Source organism: Trachurus trachurus, assembly GCF_905171665.1.
Source record: "Trachurus trachurus genome assembly, chromosome: 22".
Lineage (NCBI taxonomy): Eukaryota > Metazoa > Chordata > Actinopteri > Carangiformes > Carangidae > Trachurus > Trachurus trachurus.
In genome coordinates, this window is record NC_139907.1 from 29,765,169 (window position 1) to 29,786,694 (window position 21,526).

A 21,526-nucleotide genomic window follows, 5' to 3' on the forward strand; every position below is an offset into this window, starting at 1 on the left:
CTCTGAGCAGCTCACGGCTCTGCTCCGCCGTTCTAAAAATAGTTTGCACCGACAATTAAAGGTAACGAACCTACTGCTATGACTATAGGGATTATAGCAATGGGCCAATTTGCCAAAATGTTGAAATATCCCTTTAACATGACTGCTGAATGACTATGAGAGTGCCCATGTTGGCTACCAGAGTGGCAGCAGTCAGACTTGATGAATGACATCATGCTCTCTGTCTCTCTGCAGGTGAACGTATCATGGCCGTCCTGTTTGCCGAGCTGCCCTCCTAGACCTCTGTGAGACTGAGATACATTACCCAAACATCCTTGGAATCTACACAAACACACACACTTTTTGACTTTTGGGTGTGTGTATGAGGGATGACCACCTCCCATTTGAACGGCCATGTTGCTGGGGAGGGAGGAGGAGGAGGAGGAGGAGCAGATGAAGAGCTGAGGGGAGGACAGCAACACAGAGAAATGGCCGTGGACTGTCCAGGAGAGCTGGGCAGTCGAATGCTCCCGCTCCGACGCTCGGCACAACTGGAGAGGATACGGCAACACCAGGTACACACACACACACACACACACACACACACACACACACACACACACACACACACACACACACACACACACACACACACACACACACACACACACACACACACACAGAGTTATTACATCAATACTCCTTTCACTTTGGATTGCTATACTTGAATATGCCTGAGTACAAAACAGTGTGCTATGTCAAAATACCTACGTAGCCAGTGGCTGTCTCTGGACGACTGACTTCAAGAGCTCTAGCAGCCATACAATAAAACCTATATGACCATATACACAGGGAAATCCACTGGGTCTGTCAACTGAGAAGTTGGAGTGTTGTTTGGTGTTGTATTGTCTGGTTATAGTTATGGAATGTCAGCAAATTTCCACCACATATTCATGAATAAAACCCAGGATCTGGACAGGAGCAGGTGTATGTGCAGACACCATTGAGCATAACAAAAGTGGAGGCGAAACATTAGGGCTGCCCCCAAATAGTCGACCAAGCACTGGTCGACCAAAAAATCATTAGCCGACCAAAATTTCATTGGTCGATTGGTCGCAGGAAAAAAAAAAAAACATTAGGAGCCGTGTCTTGTCAAAATTAAGCCAACATCAATGACTGAACTGTATATGATAGGTTATAGGGCTTTTATTTTGAAGGGCCAGATACAGGAAGTCGTGACGTGACACTTTTTTTTATTTTTTTTTTACAAGGCACGGCAGTCTCTCTCGTATCACTCCGCTCCGCCCCGCTTACGTATCGCGGCCGTTCCCAGTGTACTCCTGGCGTTAGCGGGTGCTGTCTGAGCCCCGGTCCCGTCCCACAGCGCTCACCGGCGGTCAGTCTCAGTGTCACGGAGCGGATCCATGATAGTCCCCGCTGCAGTCAGAGACCCGCACCCATAGACATGTCTATGCCCGCACCGCTCCACGCCGCGGACCCCCACCCCCGCACCCCCGTCACACAGCCTGAGCTCAGTAACTTTTTACCCTCCTCATCTACTGTGTTTATTGGTGATAAACGGGCATTCTGCCGGTAATAACGGTGAAACCCGACCGGCTTGTTGTTGAATCTCGGACCCAACACGGCCGGAGTCACGAGCATTAATTAATTAATTCTCAACCTGACCGCGGGCAAAAAAAAAAAAAAAAAAATTATTATTATTATTTTTTTTTTTTTCCCCTCAAGGTGGGGGGTCGATTAGTCGACTAATCGCCATAAGTGACGACTACTGGTCGACCAACAAAATCTTTGGTCGGGGGCAGCCCTACGAAACATTGAGATTGTGATACTTTACCGTCAACTAAGTGAGATGGAGGAGACTCGTCAACTAGGAACAACAGACTTAAAGGGATAGTTCGGGTTTTTTGATATGAATCTATATGGCATCCCCATCATCAGTTAGGTGCTGTGACGGTGGCTTTCCCCGGACTGTGTCCCGTGAGCGGAGTTCCGGCCTGGTTTCGGTGCTGACGAATGTAGTCCGGCTAGTTGGCTGGGGTCACGAAAATAAAGCGTTTTTCTTCTCAAAACAATATGCGTTCAAAAGAGTGATACATTTGCATCACAAAACCGTTGTCCACGAAAAAGTCTGACCTCGCAATCGCTTGGCGCTATTTTCTCTCCCGTATCACTGCGCGCTGCCGCCTGTAGACGGCTGTGCGCGTTTCTATCAGCTGTTTCACGGAGTTTACTGCTCGGATAGTTCACATAAACATTTCTGATTATGACACAAGTGATGAAGCCATCCCTTGTTTTAGCACAGAGCTAAAGGGAGAGCTTTATGAACCTGATGTGATGCTGAACCTCGTCAGATGGAGTTAGGTAAAGAGGTGGGTGATCGTTGCAGCGCAGTTCATGGTGGAAGATCAGACCTACAAACATACACAGACAGACAGCGTGCATCACCTGCACCGGACGGTGCTGCTGAAAAAGAAAGAAAGAAAAAAAAAGAACGGCACTACTCTCCAGCCAGCTGACGTGCAGCTCACCTGCGGCTCACCTGCAGCGGTCAGAGGAGCCTCAGATCTTCCATAACGGACTGCGCTGCATTACTGATCATCACCCTGTCCGTCACAGCTACAGCTGTGGTCTAACTTCAGCTTGTCACTTTCCTGTCCCTCCTCTCTCTGTCTGCTCGTTTTAACTCCATCTGACGAAGTTCAGCATCACATCAGGTTCATAAAGGTCTCCCTTTAGCTCTGTGCTAAAACAAGGGATGGCTTCATCACTTGTGTCATAATCAGAAATGTTTATGTGAACTATCCGAGCAGTAAACTCCGTGAAACAGCTGATAGAAACGCGCACGGCCGTCTACAGGCGGCAGCGCGCAGTGATACGGAGGGAGAGAAAATAGCGCCAAGCGATTGCGAGGTCAGACTTTTTCGTGGACAACGGTTTTGTGATGCAAATGTATCACTCTTTTGAATGCATATTGTTTTGAGAAGAAAAACGCTTTATTTTCGTGACCCCAGCCAACTAGCCGGACTACATTCGTCAGCACCGAAACCAGGCCGGAACTCCGCTCACGGGACACAGTCCGGGGAAAGCCACCGTCACAGCACCTAACTGATGATGGGGATGCCATATAGATTCATATCAAAAAACCCGAACTATCCCTTTAAGAAGAAGAAGATTTTTTTTACTTTAAAACAAAGAAGGAAAAAATGGATAAGAATATTCAACAGGAAGTGGATTCTCCTGATTTCTTCTGTACCAAGAGAGAAGCAAAAACATTTGACTTTTTATTCCCCTGGGTCTGCAGGCTGCAAATCCTTAAATATCACATAATTGGAGCTCCGTATAGCTCCCTATCCACAAGTTTCCCAACGTCATCTACGGTCAAAACCGGCTTCCGGTTTTGCCGGTTTGGTGGAATTGTACGTTTACGTTTCCATGGTTTTCAGTCGTTGTCATATATGCGGTAAACGCATGGATCTATTAACGCTGGCTTTTAACACGGATGTGTGTGATATCCAGACTGTTAAAAGCTGCTGTGATGATCCATGCGTTTTACAGATTTTCATTGGGAAAAAAAACAAAAAAAAAACATGCATTTACCGCGACTACCGAAACCATGGAAACGTAAACATAAAATTTGGAAAAAGGTGGATATGCTGAGGCTACAGTCCTCACTGCAGCCGGTCCCGGTTCGAATCCTGAATCTGGTAGCCCTTTGCTGCAAGTCACTCCCCCTCTCTCTTCCTCCCCATTCCCTGTCTCTCCCAACTATCCTATCAATTAAAGGCAAACCCCCCCCCCCAAAAAAAAAAAAAAAAAATCACATAATTTCATATTAAACAAAGTGTATAAGATGTTCTGCTTCGTTATAGATTACAACTGGCCAAAATTAAAATGATTCCCATTATGGTGCAGCAGAATCTTGTTCTGGGACAGAGAACAGGAGGAGAAGAGTGTTCCTCCGTCTGTACATGACAAAGACAAAGAGAAACATGAATTTCTCATAATGCTTAGCAGCATTTGATTAGATCCCAATCCTCCCCGAATTCCCACTTCTATGTAAAGTAAAGGGAGCTCATCCATGGGTTGATTACCCCCCCCCTGCTAGAGGAAAGCTGCAGCCCAGCTCCTCTTTGTGACAGTGAAGAATTCCAGCTTCATGGACATAAAAAAAACAGGTTTATATTTGCAAACATTGAATGCTGGTGCTGTCATGTAGACAAGTGACATCATCCCTGCTGCCTCCTGTTCAGTCACTGGCTGTGTCCCAAACCACTCACTCATTCACTATGTAGTCCACTACTGAGTCACCTTAATGATGAAGGAAATGTGTAATTGCTCCAATTTAGCCAAGTCACTGCAAGGGAATAAGAGCTCACACATGAGGACATTAGAGGAGCTGACTGAGAGTCAGTTTAAAGGGACAGGACACACACTGTATGTTGCTGTGCCTTACCACAAGCCTGTGTGACTTCTGAGTAGTAGTGAATAAAACAGGTTATTGTTCAGAGTGAGTGTGTTGACACGGTTGATATCCCTCTGGTTAGAGCAGCAGCAGCGGCAATAGTGGGTATATGACAAATGACTTATCAATTAATCAATCACAACTTTATTAATCCTGCCGGGGGCAGTTGGTTCCAGCAGCTGATACATGTAATAAAAAGAATACCATAACAATAAAATAGTGTAAAATACTGAGGAGTATAGTGGGATCAAGGGTCTAATAAATATAGTAAAAAAAAAAGTCATTGTGAAATATTGTGTAGAAGCCTAGAAGACTTTAGAAAAATACCTAATAGCACATACAATTTTAGTTATTAGCAAATAGCAATGTATTTGTGTTCCATAACACAATACACAGAAGCCAGATATGGTTGAGGAACTAGTATGATCAAAAATGCATCTTGTTCCTCCAGGCTAATGTGGCCTCTTGTTAAGTTCAGTATCAATGGAAGAATTAGTGTTTGCAGAAGATTTAAGCGTTGTGATGTTTACGGATACTATGAATGTTATTCATGACGGCAGACCATTTTCCCGATGTAATGAAACATCACCAGGAGCCTGAGGATGTGTTGTAAAAGAAGCATCATTACTAGTGCTGGGACGATATGCTTTTCTCCCGATTCGATTCTTCTACGATTTTTTGGATGGCGATTCGAAAAAAAAAAAAAGATATCGCGATATCTATGTGAATCGATTTTTTCTCCCACCCCTAATCATTACTGTGATGCTACAGCGATGTGTCTTCCTGCCTGTGTGTGCACCAGGAGGACCTTCGACGTCGTAGAGAGGAGGAGGGTCGGCAGCTGGACCTGAACGCCTCGCTCCGGCTCAGGAAGCTCTCCCAGAATCCCCACATCGGCATCGACAACCCCACATTCCTGGAAGACACATACACACCACAGCAGCCGTCGCTGGGCAGGCAACACTCACATGTACCTCTAGGTAAAACACACACACAGCTAACAGCAGTACAACAAGACCTCAGAGCAAATCATTTAGAGCTCAAGGCAAGGCAATTGTATTTGTATAGCCCGTTTTTTTACCAACAGTTTGTCTCAAAGGGCTTTACATGGCATCATAACAACATCCTCTGTCCTTAGACCCTCACATCCACTGAGGAAAAACTCCATAGAAAACCCTTTTAACAGGGAAAAATCAGAGAAAGCTCAGGGTGAGCAACAGAGGAGGGATCCCTCACCCAGGACGGACAGACGTGCAGTAGATGTTGTTACAGACAAGACAGTTTACAGTTTATGACAGAATAAAAAAAGGTAAAAGAGATGGTGAAGTTTGATTCAAATTTGAAAAAAGAGGCACAAAGAGGAGGGAAACAAGAGGGGAGGGTGAAAATGAAGAGATGGAGTCAGGAAGCTGGGAGGGACAGGAATGTGAGTAAGACATGTTCACTGTCAGGGAGGGAATTCCTGCCGGAGGGAGAGAGGGACATGAGAGGCTCTTGAGGGGACTTAATTAAAATGTAGTCGGGGCGGTGTTGTTTACACACTCACAGAATCACACAAATAGGAACACACAGGAGAAGTAAGGACCGGACTAGGAATGAGACACACATTACTCTGAAGCCAGAAACAAGCAAGTCATCAGCTGGGATCATATGGAAGATGTGACTGAAACACTCTGACTGTGTCATCTCTGCTGTTTGATTGGGACACTGTGAATGTGTGTGTGTGCTTCTTGCAGAGTTGGAAGAGTTGTTCCTGTCACTGAAGCAGGTCCGGGGCTGTCTGTCCGACCAGCAGAGTCAGAATGACATCGAGCTGGTACTTGCACTACTAAACAAGGTAATATGAAGGGAATTAGATGGAAGGAGCCTTCGGTCAATACATAATTGTGGAATTTTCAATACTTTCTGACCCCCAAGGTAAAAAGAGATTTATAATGGTTTAGCAGTGTCATCACCGCTGTCTGAGCTGGAGTATCCGTGACAACAGGGGCCTTACCAGATTCCTGCAGCCTGGTGAAGAGGGTGGAGAACAATTAGAATATTTTTGAATTGTAGCAAGTGAAAAGCTCCATTTGTTCTAGTATCAGCTATAGTTGACTAAAACTAGCAGTGAAAAAATAATTGAGTAAACTTAAATAAAAATGAAAGTGACACTTTTTTCAAAAAGGAGAACTAAATAAAAACTCCAATGACCAATGTAAAACAAACTAAAACTAAAGTAGAGTCAGATAGCATCAGCTTTAGTTTTCTTAGAGATTCTAAAGCTGCAGGAAGAAAACACCACAGCTCAATGTGGGACGACTTGGAGTACGACCCACAGGTAGATAAGAGTGAAGTAACGTGATGAGGACTGGTGGGAACATTATGGGATGCAACTAAAGGGGAAAAATCCCACTAATTTGGAAGTTCATCTTCAGAGGTCTGACAGAGGCTTTCTCCTAAAACCTGAAAAACTAAAACTAAATAAAAACTAGTCAATTCCTCAAAAATAAAAACTAAACTAAAACGGCTTCATCACTTGTTGAACCAACTAAAACTAAACTGAAATTTAAAAAAAGCAAACTGAAAAACTAAATAAAAATAAAAACTAATGAAAATGTTAAAACTATAAAAACCTTGGTGTGGACCTGGTCAAGGATGCAAACAGCGCACCGAAAAGCGAAACTCGCTTTTTTCATGACCAATTAGGTGACTTGTGTGAATCGTTCAGATCCGAAGAGTTTTTGTTTTTGGCAGGGGGGGGGGGGGGGGGGGGGGGGGGGGGGGGGGTCTCAGCGTCTCAGCTGGAGTCAGTAAAATGTTTTTCTAACAGGCTGAGACAGTGACAATCACGTGAAACTGAGGCGAACTCATTCATGGTTGTCTCTGATTATACTGATAACAGCCTACCTCCAATGTAGACGTGACATGCGCGCTCATTAAAGCGGCGCGTATCCGCATGCAGTCGACGGCGACGTCGTTTTTTTCCACGGACATGCACGGTTCCCTACATTGCTGTGTCAGGCAGATGTTTCCACGGAGCTCTGCCCTGTTTCAGAGGTGAAGGAAGCCCTAATAAGTGGAAAGACGTCGCCTCCGCGATGTAGAATGTGTTCAATTAAAGTGAAACTAACACATTATATAGGCCTATATGTCCATTACACACTGAATGAAACATCCCATGTCTTTATTTATTCAGTTTATTTTAATAGTAATAATTATGACTAACATTCAGTGAAGACCTAAAAATCAGTATCTCCAAAATGGAAATATTGCAAAGGAATTTTTTTTATTTTTTAAGCATTTTTAATATAGAAATGTTGGCCTTATGAAAACTCCCATCTATATGCCCTCAATACTTGGTTGGGCTTGAACTACTGGAAATTGACTTTTCCGTGATATTGTAATGTACTTATTTGTTAATAGTGAGCACCCCCCCCCCCTCTGGTCCTGACCCGTTTGCATCCCTGCCTGGTGTTTCCTGCAGTGACGTATTCCAATTCAACATATTAGTGTGTCACTGAATCTTGCCAACTATCACCTGGAGGGGTTTTCCAGAGTAAGGTCAAGATGTTAGAGTATTACAGAGAGAAGCCAACACTCTCCAGACCTGCAACAGGGGCTAAAATCAAGTCTCCGAAGGTTACCCCCCCCATAGCAGCATTACTTCAAATTCATCTTCAGACTGATGAACTCATTACTCTTAGGTGCTCACTGGTGCCTAAGGCAACATGGCAACAACAACTCAGCCCCTTGTGTTTCTTCATGCAGACCTGTAACTTACTAGCCTGACAAGCCAGACTATATCACTAACATGCTTTCAAACTGCCTCTGCACCAATAGGGTAGCGCTACGACCAATCAGAGCAAAGAGCAGGATGACGTTAGCCTGACGAGCCAATTAAAATGTATGTCGCCCAACGACTCTCTAAACAGATAGAGCGCTGTGATTGGTGAACACAAACGGTGTTCCAGACTCAAAAAGTTCCTATGGCTCGTTTCTAGACCCACCTACGGAGCAAAGAGATTTGCTGCCGCTAGGGTGCAGCTAGATTTCTAGGCTAGTAACTTACCACACTGTATGTGCCTCATTTGTAACTGATCTGATAAATGGTCTCATTGGACAAAAACATTAAACGAATAGTTCACCCAAAATTCAAATTGCACTCTGAGTTACAGGGGGTCTCGACGTAGCAGTGCATGTCCATATAACGGTTGCAAATGGATACCAACTGTCTTTGTAACAAGAAGACACACCAAAAAACATCCAAATACCTCCATGCTGCTCGTATGTAATGTCCGTCTTGTATTGAAGCCCCGAAATGCGAAATTGTCCCGAAAAAATTAAATAAGTCTATATTTCAAGCTTGTTTTGTAGCGGAAGCTTCTCTTCCTGGTCAGGGTGAGTAGATAATGAGTGAAATTTCAATTTTGAGTGAACTATCCCTTTAATTACTATGAACTCAAACACCTTTGTTTAATCAGTCATTCATGTGTGTGACCCTGCTGTTGTTTCTCCTTCAGTCTGATTTCCAGTCGGCGCTGAAAATCCATAATGCGGTGGCCACCAGCATGCACCGGCCCTCTCCTCCATACCCACACACACACCACGCACTGCAGCTGGCCGTGGAGGTAACACACACTCATCCAAGTCAGATTTTATTTCATTCTTCATTGCATCATGGTTAACTGACAAAAGGCTACACACATGCACATGCACATGCACATGCACATGCACACACACACTTACACAAAATATCAGTCCAGGTCAATGAGTGTGTAATAATGGGCTTGGAGACAGAGCAGCTCTGTTCCAGATCAATTAGAGATGAAACACTAGTGCTTAGGGTACATACACATAAGCACACACACAAACACACTCTTCTGGACACGTGTGCATATACACAACCATTCTTATCATCCAAAGTGCTTTATTTTTTGATACTTTATCTTTAAAGCCAAACAGTTTGACCGGGCAACCTAAAGAATGTAGAGTTTCAGCATTTTAACGACCACAGTTCAAGTGAAGCTAATAAATAAGTTTCCAGTTCTATCAGGGCTGCAATTATATTCCTGCTGCAGCGCTGAGTTGGCTAGCTGCTGGAGCTATTCATGGCTCATTTCAGTGGAATCTCATTAAAGACCAACACGTTATTTGTGCTTTGTGTTGGCCTCCCCTCTCTTAGCTGTGGTTCACACTGTACTCCTAGAAGCATTTCCCTTTGTCTTTGTGAACGAAGTGGAAACAAAATAATAGAAATAGTTGAAACAGTGGACAAGAGGAGAACTCAAAACCACCTTTAGTTGAAGTCCAGCTCATTTAGTTTAGTCTTGCATTTTGTTTTAGAGTCTAAACTTTAGACCATGGTCAGATTGAAAGACACCTGGGTTTCATAGCATGCAGAGGGGCACTACATTTTCCAGCTTCACCTCTGTTTAATAAGGCACCTTTTCATACTGCAATTATTGTTGATATTGATGTTCTTGTGGTATTAAAGGGATAGTTCACCCAAAATTCAAGGGCTGGGAGAAGTTTCAGAGTCCTCCGTGGCTTCTCTGAGTTACAGCGGGGCTCCGTGCAGCACTGCATGTCCATATGACGGTTGTGAACGGAGCTCACTTTTCTTCGTCCAAAAAGACACACCAAAAAACATCCAAATACCTCCATGCTGCTCGTATGTAATGTCCATCTTGTATTGAAGCCCCGAAATGCGAAATTGTCCCGAAAAAAATTAAATAAGTCTATATTTCAAGCTTGTTTGTAGCGGAGGACGGACCCTGGTTCGTCCAAATTACGTCCAAATACGAGCAGCATGGAGGTATTTGGATGTTTTTTGGTGTGTGTTTTTGTTACGAAGACAGTTGGTATCCATTTGCAACCGTTATATGGACATGCACTGCTACGCCGAGACCCCCTGTAACTCAGAGAAGCCACGGAGGACTCTGAAACTTCTCCCAGCCCTTAGTCCACATGAGGGGGAGGAGATAATAAATAAAATAAATTTCAATCTTGAGTGAACTATCCCTTTAAGGAACAGTTGCAGATGCTACAGAAATAATGTACGGTTGTGGTGATGATACTGATATTCTGTGTTGTTGCCCTGGTTTTCAGGTCAGGAATCTCATCCAGTCAAGTCAGAACAAAGAGGGACTTGAACTCCACAGCCTACTGTCAGACACACACATCCAGGTACTGACACACACACTTTCAAAGTTGTATTAGCAAGTAAAAATGATATCCACAAGTGGAGAACACCTTTGTTCTCAACAGAGAGAAGCAGCTGAACTGTACTTTATGCTAATTATGTGAATGAAATGAAAACCAGTTACTGTGGTCTCTGTCACAACAGGCTTTTGGTAACGTTGCCCTTTAGGTGTGAGATAAAAGTGAGTCAGAATGATCTGCAATGTGCCGATGGCAACCTCTCACCTCCTGCTCACTTTTTCTATTCATTATGCCACCACAGGGTTTCTTTGGATCCGTGTTTATAAAGCATTTGCACGTAATTATGATGCCAACTATTGTGCTTCTGACTCACTTCAGTGCTGCAAATTGAGCAAAGGCTGCTCAAAACTGATGTTAATGAACGTATCAAACAACATGGCACCTCAGCTTTTAGTTAATACTCTCACAGAACCCATGTACTAAATCTGCTGAGATTCTGTTTGGTATTTCTGGCACCCCCTAGAGGTCAAGCTTAAACTGCTTCAGTAGACCTTCTCCACTTATTATAATTGAACACCTTTTTGATGAGTTATGGGCAATATTTTATAGCCTCTGCTCTTTGTAAAGACATTTTGGTAGATGGCAGCTATGGTTCATTTACTGATCATACTCATGTACAATAGAATTTTGTATCCAGTCAAGGCTGTATAAAAAGTTAAAGGGATAGTTCAACATATTGGCAAATTCACCCATTGCCATAATCCCTATAGTAGGTTTTTAATTGTTGGAGCATGTTGTTTGGAGATCCGCGGGGCAGAGACGTGAGCTGCTCAGGTAAGGGTACATACAGTCCTTCATCAAACTCATCAAATACACAATCCAACAACTCCAAAACACTCTTGTGGACAAGTTGTGACCTGCACATTCACCACGCTATGAAATAGTCATTATGTAACATTACGACACATGAAGCAAATACTCAGAACTACTTTGCTACTACTACTACTACTTTTTAAATCACTCCGTGTCTGTAATGTAGTTCCGGCTACGCATTTACCTCAAAAACAACTCTGTCTTGTAACAATACATGATTATCTCATAGCGTGGTGAATGTGCAGGTCACAACTTGAGAGTGAGAGTGTTTTGGAGTTGTTGGATTGTGTATTTGATGAGTTTGATGAAAGACAGGGGACTACTGTATACCGTTACCTGAGCAGCTCACGTCTCTGCCCCACAGATCTCAAAACAGCTTGCACCCACAATTAAAATTATGAACCTACTGCTATGACTATAGGGATTATGGCAATGGGTGAATTTGCCAAAATGTTGAACTATCCCTTTAAAAGGTTCTTTTCATTCATTTGAATTTGAGCAAATCTTGCAGAAATAATAATGAACCCCGCTATGACCTGCAGTGATCCTCACTGATTCAGTCCTGTTGCTGAGTGTGTGTTGTGTGTGTGTGTTTCAGTCATTACTCCTGGCACATGACAGCATAGCAGAAAGGGAAATGGAGCCTGAACCTCTGCCTGCCCAAGGAGAAACCCTCACCCAGTGGGGAGGAGAGACCGTCAAGATAGTTCGGATAGAGAAGGCCCAGGACATCCCACTGGTGAGACATTTACATTCACTGGAAATCAGCTAACCTGCCGCCACACTTTTAGTTTAGCTTGTGTTGCACCAGCTCTGAAAGCATACGTGGTGGATAGCAAGACTGCATTTGTGAATCATGTTATTTATAGCATTTTATCTCTCCATCGAGGGTACTGTAGGAACCAGGTTTTAACAAGACGAAAATACATTAAATTAAAGTAGATGTGTATTTTGTGCTCTGCTGCATCAATTCTGATGTGTTATCTCTCTTAGCCGTCTTTTAATTGCTCTCTGCAGTATTCAAAGAATAGCATACAAACCCATTTGGATGATTGGCTATAGGAAATAGCAGTCATTTGTAAACTACACCAGACATCCATCTACTGTGAGTCTGGTCATATTCTAGTCTGGAGGGACATCCATCCACTACTACAGGGTTAATGTATTTGAAACTCTTTTTGTTAAAGGGGTAGTTCAACATAGTCCCTATAGTCATAAGAGTAGATTCATTACCTTTAATGTCCATTATTATTTCATAGCGTGGTGAATGTGCAGTTCACAACGTTTTGGAGTTGTTGGATTGTGTATTTGATGAGTTTTGAGGGACAGGACTTGTACCGTTCACCTCCATTGTGTTTGCTGAGCAGCTCACGTCTCTGCCCCGCTGATCTCAAAACAACATGAACCGATAATTGAAGGTCATGAACCTAACCCCTACTATAGGGATTATGGCAAAAGGTGCATTTGTCAAAATGTTGAACTATCCCTTTAAAGACCACTTATTTTGTTAACTGGACTGGTTGGGGGAAAAATACATACATACTGTATATCATTTTCTGTTTTTCTGTTCTCTATTGTAGTGTAAAAGTATATAACTACTGATTATCTTCAATAAACTCAAAGCCTTCTGTTTATTGTTCAGTGCAACAGCTCAGTCAGGGAGGAAGGACAACGCTGTGCAATTTCTAAAGAAAACATTTAAAATTTGTTCTGACAGAGGTCAATGAGAAAGGTGGTTGTGATGGACTACAGGTCATTATCCTCAGTCATATCAACAACACTGGTTCCTCTCAGGCTTTGATGATGCCTCTAAGACTAACACTCAGAGCAGATGTCACTAATTCAAATATTTGTGTGTGTGTGTGTGTGTGTGTGTGTGTGTGTGTGTGTGTGTGTGTGTGTGTGTGTGTGTTGTGCAGGGAGCCACTGTTCGTAATGAAATGGACAGTGTGGTGATCAGCCGTATTGTTCGAGGAGGAGCGGCTGAGAGAAGTGGACTTCTGTCAGAGGGAGATGAAATCTTGGAGATAAATGGCATCGAGATCAGAGGGAAAGATGTCAACCAAGTCTTTGACATTCTGGTGAGTACCGGTATATTCTTATCTCCAAATATTCAACACAGCTCTTAGTTGCAGATTATTCTACTGTCAGTTTCACAGCTCATGTTACAATTACCTAGAAACGGTGGTCATTTTAGAGTATTTTACCCTCCAACATTTGGACTGTTGCTCCTCCCACTGATCTGCTGCTGGCTGATGAGAGTAATCTGATGCTTTGGCTGTGGCTGAGAAGTGGGGGGAAAACAACTCTGTTCCTCACCACTGTTCCACAGCTTGGATGGAAACGAAAGATGAAGGAGAATTCAGAAAGACACCAGAGAGGATCCAACTGCCGTAAACAGGATTTTCTTTTTAAATTAATAATTTTATTTCTAAAACATGTGAAACACTTCTTTCCCAAACATATACACAAAGCAAACATGGAAACATGTTTGGTAGACCTGTCTAAATCATTTTTGTGATTTTTTTTGTAAATGGTAGATTTATTGAAACAACATTTGTGGATATAGTATTTGGTTATGTTTATGACAGTGTTAATCATCAATGCAATATAGTTGTTCTTTATGATGACCCTTTAGAGAGTTGGCATTCAGCCAGTCATGGAAGGACTTCCATAAGGCTTCCACTGATGGTCCTGGGTTTAGCTAGTATCTTGTGTTTATTTAGATGTTCTTGTGGTAAGAGAATTATGGGATGGTATTTCTAATTTCTCCTAGTTGTAAAGCAAGTGTTTCCTCTGCTAAAGGAGATAAGATAGGAAGCACTTAGAGGATTTGAGCAGCTCTGATAATGGCTGCTCATGATTAACTTCACCTCTTTCCCACACAGACCCTGAGTCCAACAACCGTTTAAATACACAACCGTTACAGTTTAGTTTGTCTGTGTGTGTATGTGTGTGTTTCAGGCGGACATGCATGGCCTTTTGACGTTTGTGCTGATTCCCAGTATTCAGACCAAACCTCCTCCTGTCAAAGAGTCTGTGGTGAGTGATGTGAAACATTCATGTTTGGTCTGGAAGAAGAAAATGAGTTTCTTTGCCTTCACCAAACTAATAGAAATAATTGGCTTTCATCGTTAAATGGTTATTAAAAAAATACCCTGGCCCGTAATTACTGTTGGAAACGTCTCAGCAGCCCACGGCCTCGTTGTCTCATGTCTCTCTCCTTTCTTTTTTTTGTCATTTACTTTTTATTGGTTTTGATTTTACATGTAAACAAACAAACAGTCAAACAATCAACATGAAGACCTGTAGATGTGTACAAAAGTATCAAGGGGAAAGTAAAAGCGTACATAAGGGGACTGGTAAACACCTCCAGTCCAGAAATCGAGAGAAAAAAAAAAGTAAATACATAAAAATATTCTGATAGTCCAGTCTGAGATGACCTGAAGTCCGGTCTTATGGTAGAGACTATGTAATCCATTTTTGCCAAAACTCTTTTTGTGTTCTTAAATTAAAAGTAATTATTTCCATTACATAGATGCTGTACACAATATCAATCCATTCATCTGCACTAGCTGCCTCCCTCTTCAGCTATTTCTTCCTTATTGATTTCTTACCAGCCACCAGTAATATTCTCAGCAAATATTTATCTTTGTTCCTCCATTCCAGTTCCTCTAGATCCATCAAATATAACAAATTAAAGCAAAAAGTTATTTATTGTTGAAAACACAGTCAAGAATTTGATGTACGCGCAACCAAAATGGGGTCACAACAGGGCAACACCAGAATATATGATAGTGATTCACCTCTTTGTCTCTCTCCTTTCTGTCCTCCAGGTCCATGTGAAGGCTCATTTTGACTACGACCCCTCAGATGACCCTTACGTGCCGTGCAGAGAGCTGGGCCTGTCCTTCCAGAAGGGAGACATCCTCCACATCATCAGTCAGGCAGACCCCAACTGGTGGCAGGCCTACAGGGACGGAGATGAGGACAACCAGCCGTTAGCTGGACTGGTACCAGGTATGTGTGGCTGCTGTTTCTGCTGGAGCATGTGAAGAATACTTAGTCAGACTCTTGTGGGTAAATATCCTCTCGTTTTTTTCCACAGGCAAGAGTTTTCAGCAGCAGAGAGAAGCCATGAAACAGACCATAGAAGAAGACAAGGAGCCTGAGAAGCCTGGTCAGTTTCTCCACCATAAAACCGCATCACACTGAATAACCATTCTACGCTTCTCTATCTATCAGCAGTTCTCTGTCTATCTAGTACATTGCTCGTAGTTGCCCAACACCCCCAATAACCTCAGTTTGTGGTATCATTGTGTCAGAACATTTATTGGCAGAGTTTGTAGAAGTTTCACCCAAAGTTCACACTTAAATCCAAACAAGACGAGAATGAAAACCAGAGTTTAAATCAGAGATTTAAATGTTGTAATTAGTTTGTAAAGTAAAGTAAGCCCTGTATCTCAAAGCAGAGTGAGTTCTAATGTGTGTGTTTGTTTCTAGGAAAGCTGTGGTGTGCGAAGAAGAACAAGAGGAAGAGAAAGAAGCTGCTGTACAACACTCACAGGAATGATGGTACGACCCGTTCACTGTTGCCTGGCAGCAGGGGGTCACCCGTTTACAGCACCTGGTGACCTGGTGACATCATATTGACTTGCCAATGACATCATATAAAATTGACAGCTTTCACTAGTTCAGTGTGTAGGCTCAGTCTGAATAAGACACAGATGTGAGAATCCTTTTATATTTTTAGCAACCACATGTGGAAGCTACGTTGCATTGAAGTGTGATGGACGGCCAGCTGCGTGGACAGAAACCAAATGTTTGATCCTTGTTTGGCAAAATATTGGTTCAAAAAGCCATAAACTCTATTTTTTTCTCACATTAAATGTTGAAAAGCTTCTAAATGACCAAGATGCAATTAACTTAGTGAGTGTTTGTAAGTGTACGTAGGAATACACTGTTTGTCCAGGATGTGTGAATTGTGTTTTTAGGAAGAGGATGGTGTGCCACTAGTTCTCACACTGTGGCCTGGTTCAACTCTTTTCTTTAACTTGTTTATTTTTGCAGGGACGGTGCACATCAGTCGACATGTCTGTAAATGTGCCAGGATTAGCTAAGTAGCTAGTTTTCAAATGTAGTCCTGGGCAAGATTGCATACATTACATTTAATACTGTATACATTATACATCCCTAAAATAACATCTAACATAAGTGTGTAGCACAAAGAGTTTGGATTAAGTGTATTTTGTAATACACATCACATTCTGTCTCTAATTCATTCCCCTCTCTCCATTGGTCCAGATCTTGAGAATGATGAGATTCTCACCTATGAGGAGATGGCTCTGTACCACCAGCCTGCCAATAGGAAGCGGCCGATTGCCCTGATTGGTCCAACCAGCTGCGGACAAGGAGAACTTAGGCAGAGACTCCTCAACAACCAACCAGAACGGTTCGCTGGAGCTGTACCTCGTAAGACTTACACACACACACACACACACACACACCTACGTACTATATACTATACTCTTCCATTTGTCTGAGATTTAACACACTGTGTTCTGTGTGTTGCAGACACCACACGGAGCCGTCGTGAAGGTGAGCTGAGTGGTCGAGACTACCACTTTGTGTCCCGTCAGACCTTTGAGGCCGAGCTGGCAGCTGGTAAGATCTGATGGTTTGGCTTCAGTCAGTGTCAGGGCTTTCCTGTACAAGTCTATCATGATAACCAAACCTTACCTACAGTAGGTAAATGATGAGATGCTGCAACTCAGCAGCTCATCTGAATGAGAGCAGATCAGTAGCCAGTATCTACTGAGGAAACACATTCAGTTGTCCAACCTCAGACTCAGCCCATCATCATCCCCGTTCACCTGGGATGGATTGTAAAACCAGGCCTGAACATTTGACATCTGATCACTGAGACCACATTCAGAGGTGGTCTGGACCACATGAGGCCACATTCCTTCAGCTGTGTGAATATAAACGTGTCCTCACCACATGAAGAGAACAACTATTCCACTGACGTCCTCTGACACGGTCTCTTTCGTCCCATAGTTTCATCTCGAATGAAAAATATTTGACTCTTTCAAATGGATAAAACCCAGCCTTCCTCACACACACAGACACTAACATATTTACAATGGACCCGTCTGTCTATTGACTAAAAAAGCAACACATGCCAGTTTATTTGCATATGAAGCAGGAAGTACGATCCACGTTGTGTCTGCAGAGGCAGTGAAGCAGAAGACCTGGATTTAAACACAACTCAACACATGTGTTTTATGAGGAAAGAGATAGTTTTGCCATGTTTGTGTGGCCAATCCATTTTGGTGACAAACATGAGTGTAAGCATAGACTTAAGTTTGTTTACATGACTGATCCAGAGGGCTCGTTGTTGGTTTCTTCAGTTGTTGTTTGTTCAACATTCATTGGCAGACGTGTTGTTTAATTTCCTGCAAAGTATTTGTCGTACACTTGCCTGACTAATTCAGAATAAAATAACCCAGTAATAACATGTCCAACTAAGACACATGATGACATGATGACATGATGACTTTGCCAGAGACCCATCAGACCTGTTCCTGCTCTGGTCCACACACAGCTCCACACAACAAATACACGTTAACACTCTGTGATCAACAACATTCTGGCTTGTGTGCTTCTCCCAGGGAAGCTGATAGAGTCTGGTGATTTTGAGAAGAACCTGTACGGGACCAGTACAGACTCAGTGAGACAGGTCATCAACACTGGAAAAATCTGTGTGCTCTGCCTGCACACACAGGTTAGTCAACACACACACTCTCAAAGACAGAGCAGGGTTGTGTAGTGACATGAGAGAAAGTCAAAGTAGTTTGAACTCACAGTCAGATGTTGTTGTTTGAATCCTGGTGTGTGTGTGTGTGCGTGTGTGTGTGTGTGTAGGCTCTAAAGGTCCTGAGGAGTTCAGACTTGAAGCCTTACATCATCTTCATAGCTCCGCCCTCCCAGGAAAGGCTGCGAGCCCTATTGGCTAAAGAGAACAAGAATCCCAAGGTTCCTGTCCGACCGTCTGTTTACACTTGGTCAATGTTAAATACCACTGGTGTTGACACTGTTTGCCTCACTAAATACATGTGTTTGTGTGTGTGTGTGTGTGTGTGTGTCCAGCCTGAGGAGCTGCGAGACATCATAGAGAAGGCCCGGGAGATGGAGCAGAGCTGCGGCCACTTGTTTGATGCCGTCATCGTCAACACAGACCAGGACAAAGCCTTCAACGAGCTGCTACGACTCATCAACAAACTGGACACTGAACCTCAGTGGGTGCCCTGCTCCTGGCTGCGCTGAAAACACACACACACACACACACACACACAGAGTAGACACACACAGCCCACAGAGCCCGTCTCTACAGATGTAACAAACTAGACCCGGAAACACTGGTGTGGTTTTTACACAGTGTGCTGTGGTGAGGGACATGACAGAATATTAGGGTTGATGTTAGGGAAAAGCTCATGATTTTGAGAATAAAGTTGCAATATAATAAGAATCAAGTTCAAATGTAATGAGCCAAATATTGCAAAATGACTTTTTAATTCTACAGGAGAGGGTCATAAAATAAAAGGCACTTCTTTTGCCATAACATCATGTGATCAAGTATCCCAAAATTATGTAGTCAAACTATTACATTAAATAGCACAACACACAATACCGTAATTTAATACAAAAGCTGCATTAAAATCAAATGTTCGTATAAATTGACATTTGAAAAAGATAAAATGATAGACATTCGAGAAAAAGGCTGTAATTTCATTAAAAGAATGTCATATTATAAGACATGATATATTACAAGGAAGATATTATCTTGAGAACTGGATGTGGTGATATTGTGTAGATAAATTGTGTGAGCATGTTTTAGCATTTACAGTGTACTCCTTTCCCACGACCAGTAATGGTTTTCTAGTCTGAGTTAGCAACACATGAGCAGAACATTAACTCTTCACCACGTCACTGGTGATGCTGTCTTCACTCCAACCGTTGTGTTCATTTCATTTCAATAACACCTGTGATATAAAGATGCTTATTAATCATCCACATTCGCTCAATTTACAGGTCAAAGCAGACAAACTGACCTCAGTGCTTTAATCATTCTCAGCATCAAGATAAAGTCTCTTGCTTCTCCAACTTCATCAACTGTATTGCTTAAATTTCTCAAAACATTGCATAAGCTTTTTATAGTAAAATGAGGAGTCTCGCATATCATTAAGTTTTCTCTCAAACAGTTTTACCTGAAAATGTTACCAATCCCTCACTGCTTTACTCACAAAATAACAGACTTGTGAAACTGGAGCATACCTCTTCAACTGTAATCATGACACAGCATTTATTTGATTCCAGAATAACAGCTTTTTTTGTGTGATTTGACTTAATCTTCTACTTAAATTGACTTCATTCTTGTACTTTACAGTCTCTCATAAAACTCTGACTTAATTCTCTATGTCTTTAATCACAATGTAAGATTTGATCTTTAAAATCACCTTTTCTACTATGATTTAATTCACAGAATTCTATTACCATAAAACCCTGACTTGATTTCTAAAATAGCCTTTTCTCAGAAATTACAACTTGACATTGAAATACTTGGACGTTTAACTTAATTCTCATAACATTATGACATTTTCTCTTAACATTGGCCCTAATACTTGTTTTATAGAGTAGATACTCTGCACACAATCAACATCCTCTAGAATGTATAGACCTGGTGGCACTGGTAATTAGAAATACAGAGCTTGTAAACATTTGTGTATTGACCGTCCTGAAAGGGAGGAAATCCTCAACAAACTGATGTTGGATGGTGCTGAACTGATCCATGATGTTTTTATTCAGCAGATGTTTTTATGACAGACCTCTGTCGTCATCATCACAGTACCTTATATACCGAGAAGTCTTTTCTGGTTGTTGTTTTATCTTTAAGAGTTGTTCTTTCATAGAGTACTCAGATTTTTGTTGTCATTATTTTTTTTCTTTGAGAGTTGTTTATTCCCAGAGATGCTGGGCCTCTTATTTGATGCATCTTTGACTTTTTCCTGTGATCATTTAAATTATGATGCCCAAATCATTTGAACTTTGACAGTGCCGAGGATCAGTGTAAACATTTGATTTTCAACTCAAGCTTCTTGCACACAGACACAAACACAAATATTTAGTACAACTTTAAATAAACACTGAGCCACCACATGTATTGCTATGAAGAACACTCACACATGTCCTGTTTGGACACACTGCGACAGTGCATTAGCTTCTGACTTCCCCCTGCGCTGGGGGGGCTGGAGCCCTCTGGACCTTGTCTGACTGACCTGAGGACTGACTGACCGACCGACTGACTGGTTGAACTGGTTTCTATCGAGCTCTCCTGTGCACATGATTGCAATAAACACTCAAATAAAGGACACAGCACTTGATATCTCTTTTTACTGGCTGACTGTTTTATTTTCTGCCTGTTTTTTCTGACTGACCAATCACAGATTACCTGGTCAACTGACTCTTTATGTCCTGTCTGATCACATTTAATTAGTCCTCTGAGCCTGAGTGGGTGAAGGAAAGTTGTAGTTTTTAGGTGTGTTCCTGAGCGACCCGTGATGCTGAATTTAATGTATATTTAGTGTGTGCGTTCCTGAGTGTCTTTGTATGTTTGTATGCGAAAAGGCGTGTGTGTGTGTGGGTGCATGGGTGTGTGAATGCTCATGCCTGTCTTTGAAGACGGTTAAGTATTATTATGACCTGAAGTAGACCTGACACAATATCACTGTTATCACTGTGTAGACCTTTATATATATATATATATATATATATATATATATATATATATATATATATATATATATATATATATATGTAATGCTAAAAATAGAAGTCCAGAATGCACCAATAAAATTGCAGGTTTCACCCCTTTGCCTCCCTGCCATTGGTCCAGGAGGAAGAGGGGGGCAGGGAAATGAACTGTATTGAATGTAAAGTTAATTGATACCAGTTCCTGTGTATCAGACATCACATCTTCCTGACAAAATC

At 42.2% G+C, this 21,526-nt stretch overlaps 1 protein-coding gene across 3 annotated transcripts in view; it reads left to right on the plus strand.

Annotated features, from left to right (window-relative positions):
* pals1a (protein associated with LIN7 1, MAGUK p55 family member a) overlaps nucleotides 1-20,909 on the plus strand; it is a 39,683-nt gene extending 18,774 nt beyond the window's left edge. For 2 of the 3 annotated variants that reach the window (XM_083998299.1, XM_083998298.1), the window contains exons 2-17: nucleotides 235-554; nucleotides 5,265-5,442; nucleotides 6,199-6,299; nucleotides 8,965-9,072; nucleotides 10,553-10,630; nucleotides 12,078-12,218; nucleotides 13,399-13,560; nucleotides 14,444-14,521; nucleotides 15,316-15,499; nucleotides 15,588-15,659; nucleotides 15,983-16,054; nucleotides 16,784-16,951; nucleotides 17,054-17,143; nucleotides 18,151-18,263; nucleotides 18,404-18,514; nucleotides 18,629-20,909. In XM_083998299.1, the coding sequence (XP_083854425.1) occupies nucleotides 369-554; nucleotides 5,265-5,442; nucleotides 6,199-6,299; nucleotides 8,965-9,072; nucleotides 10,553-10,630; nucleotides 12,078-12,218; nucleotides 13,399-13,560; nucleotides 14,444-14,521; nucleotides 15,316-15,499; nucleotides 15,588-15,659; nucleotides 15,983-16,054; nucleotides 16,784-16,951; nucleotides 17,054-17,143; nucleotides 18,151-18,263; nucleotides 18,404-18,514; nucleotides 18,629-18,805 (2,019 nt within the window). In that variant the 5' untranslated portion in view covers nucleotides 235-368 and the 3' untranslated portion in view covers nucleotides 18,806-20,909. The remainder of the gene's footprint in view (nucleotides 1-234; nucleotides 555-5,264; nucleotides 5,443-6,198; nucleotides 6,300-8,964; nucleotides 9,073-10,552; nucleotides 10,631-12,077; nucleotides 12,219-13,398; nucleotides 13,561-14,443; nucleotides 14,522-15,315; nucleotides 15,500-15,587; nucleotides 15,660-15,982; nucleotides 16,055-16,783; nucleotides 16,952-17,053; nucleotides 17,144-18,150; nucleotides 18,264-18,403; nucleotides 18,515-18,628) is intronic. The other variant, XM_083998300.1, reaches the window with a different exon arrangement.
* Nucleotides 20,910-21,526: the final 617 nt, after the last annotated feature.